Raw genomic sequence first — 1681 nt, 5'->3', positions numbered from 1 at the left:
TCGTAGTAGTCGGGGTCCACGACGCGCAGGTACTTCTGGGCGACGCGCCGCGCGCACTGGTCCTCGTCCATGCGCAGGATGGACTTGAGCATCTCCATCATCTCCTCCTTGGTCTCGTGCCACATGGTGCAGCAGGCGTAGATGCGCGTGATGTAGTCCGAGGACTTGACGCTCTTGCCCGGCGTCGAGCCACTCGCGTCCGTGTGGATGGAGATGGTCTCGTAGTACTCGTCCACGCCCTTCTCCAGCTCCGTCAGGTCCTCCGTCTTGACGTCGGCCTCGTCGTCGCGCCGTCTGTTCATGGCCATGGACTGGTCGATGAGGAGGCCTTGGTACATGGGCGTGACGAACAGCTTCTCCGTCGTCGCCAGACGCTCGCACTTGGGCGTCCAGATGTGCAGCGTGATCCAGGTCTGCGAGAGCAGCCAGAGCAGCCAGATCCAGGCGTGCTGCTGGAACACGAACTGGTTGAGCAGGTCCAGCGGCGGCGACTCGAAGAAGATGTAGTGCGGCATGAAGGAGCCGAAGTAGCAGGGGTCGTCCTTGCGCAGGCCGCAGGCCGCGATCACCAGCGAGATGGTGACGGGCACCGTCAGGCTGACGGGGAAGGCGTAGCTGAAGCCCTGGATCATGATCTTGCACGCGAACTTGCCTGCAGCAGAGAACATAGTCAATGAATCAATTATTTGTCGTTACAATGTGTGCAGGGCGAGAAGCGGGCGGGCATGGGTACTGACCGAAAATGTAGCAAATGTAGGCAGCGAACACCTGGACCATGCAGGTGTACAGGGCGAACTTGTGAGCGGAGTTCTCGAACTCGGTGTCGCCGGTGGGGTTCAGTTCGGACAGCAGGTCCACGGGGGTGTTTGTGCCCAGGATCTTCACCTCGGAGACGGTGATCTGGTGTTCGGACAGGGCCTTGGGAAGCAGGTTGAACAGGTGCGACACGTTCCCGTACTTGAACAAGACGACGAGCAGCATCATGGTGAACATGACGATGATCTTCCACACCGAGATGAACATGTACGTGAAGTAGCGGGTGCGTTTTAGTCGTTCCTTGACGCGACCCAGGGTCTTGATGAAGCCTGGAGAGAGAAAGTATGTGAGCCATTTTCATTCACACTCAAGAGAACACGAAGCAGGTTGTCGTGCTGCTGCTCACCGATGGGCGACTGCTTGTTGACGTAGTTCTCCCACCAGCCGCACGAGATGCAGAGCACCGCGACGGGGATGGTCCAGAGCGTGGCGTTGCCCGGCTGCAGCAGCGGCCACACCACCAGCCCGGTGCACTGCGCGACGATGGCGCCCAGGTCGACGAGCACCTTGACGAAGCGCTGGCCCTCCTTGTTGGTGCGGGACAGCATGCCCAGGACGCCGGGCACGAGGCACAGGCTGTTGGTCAGCATGGCGCCCTTCACCACGTCCATCTCGGGCATGATGGCGAACACGAGCAGGCCCGTGCCGGCCGCGTGGAACGTCTCCATGAGGAAGACGAGCGCGAAGTCGAGGAAGGGCGGCCGGCGCCACGACTTGAAGAAGCAGATGCGGACGGAGCGGAACAGGGTGCCGAGCTCGGGCACGGCGAACGCCAGCAGCAGCATCCAGATCCACGCCACCCTCTCCTCGTCCGGGAGCTCCACGACGTAGGAGTTGCCGCGGTCTGAACAACACGGTAACTTGT

General features: G+C 61.2%; 1 protein-coding gene across 1 annotated transcript; it reads right to left on the bottom strand.

The window, feature by feature from the left end:
- Positions 1-5: 5 nt before the first annotated feature.
- Positions 6-1664, bottom strand: LOC127752264 (chitin synthase chs-2-like; the record flags this gene model as incomplete). The annotated part of the gene is made up of 3 exons (XM_052277107.1): positions 6-652; positions 738-1085; positions 1163-1664. Coding segments are annotated over 3 exons (1497 nt in total), but the record flags the coding sequence as incomplete, so codon positions are not given.
- Between the last annotated feature and the right edge of the window lie 17 nt (positions 1665-1681).

The sequence above is a fragment of the Frankliniella occidentalis genome, unplaced genomic scaffold (assembly GCF_000697945.3).
Source record: "Frankliniella occidentalis isolate FOCC.00 unplaced genomic scaffold, Focc_3.1 Scaffold5741, whole genome shotgun sequence".
NCBI lineage: Eukaryota > Metazoa > Arthropoda > Insecta > Thysanoptera > Thripidae > Frankliniella > Frankliniella occidentalis.
The sequence above is the reverse complement of the archived record's forward strand: the minus strand, read 5'-3'. Positions and strand labels throughout refer to the sequence as shown.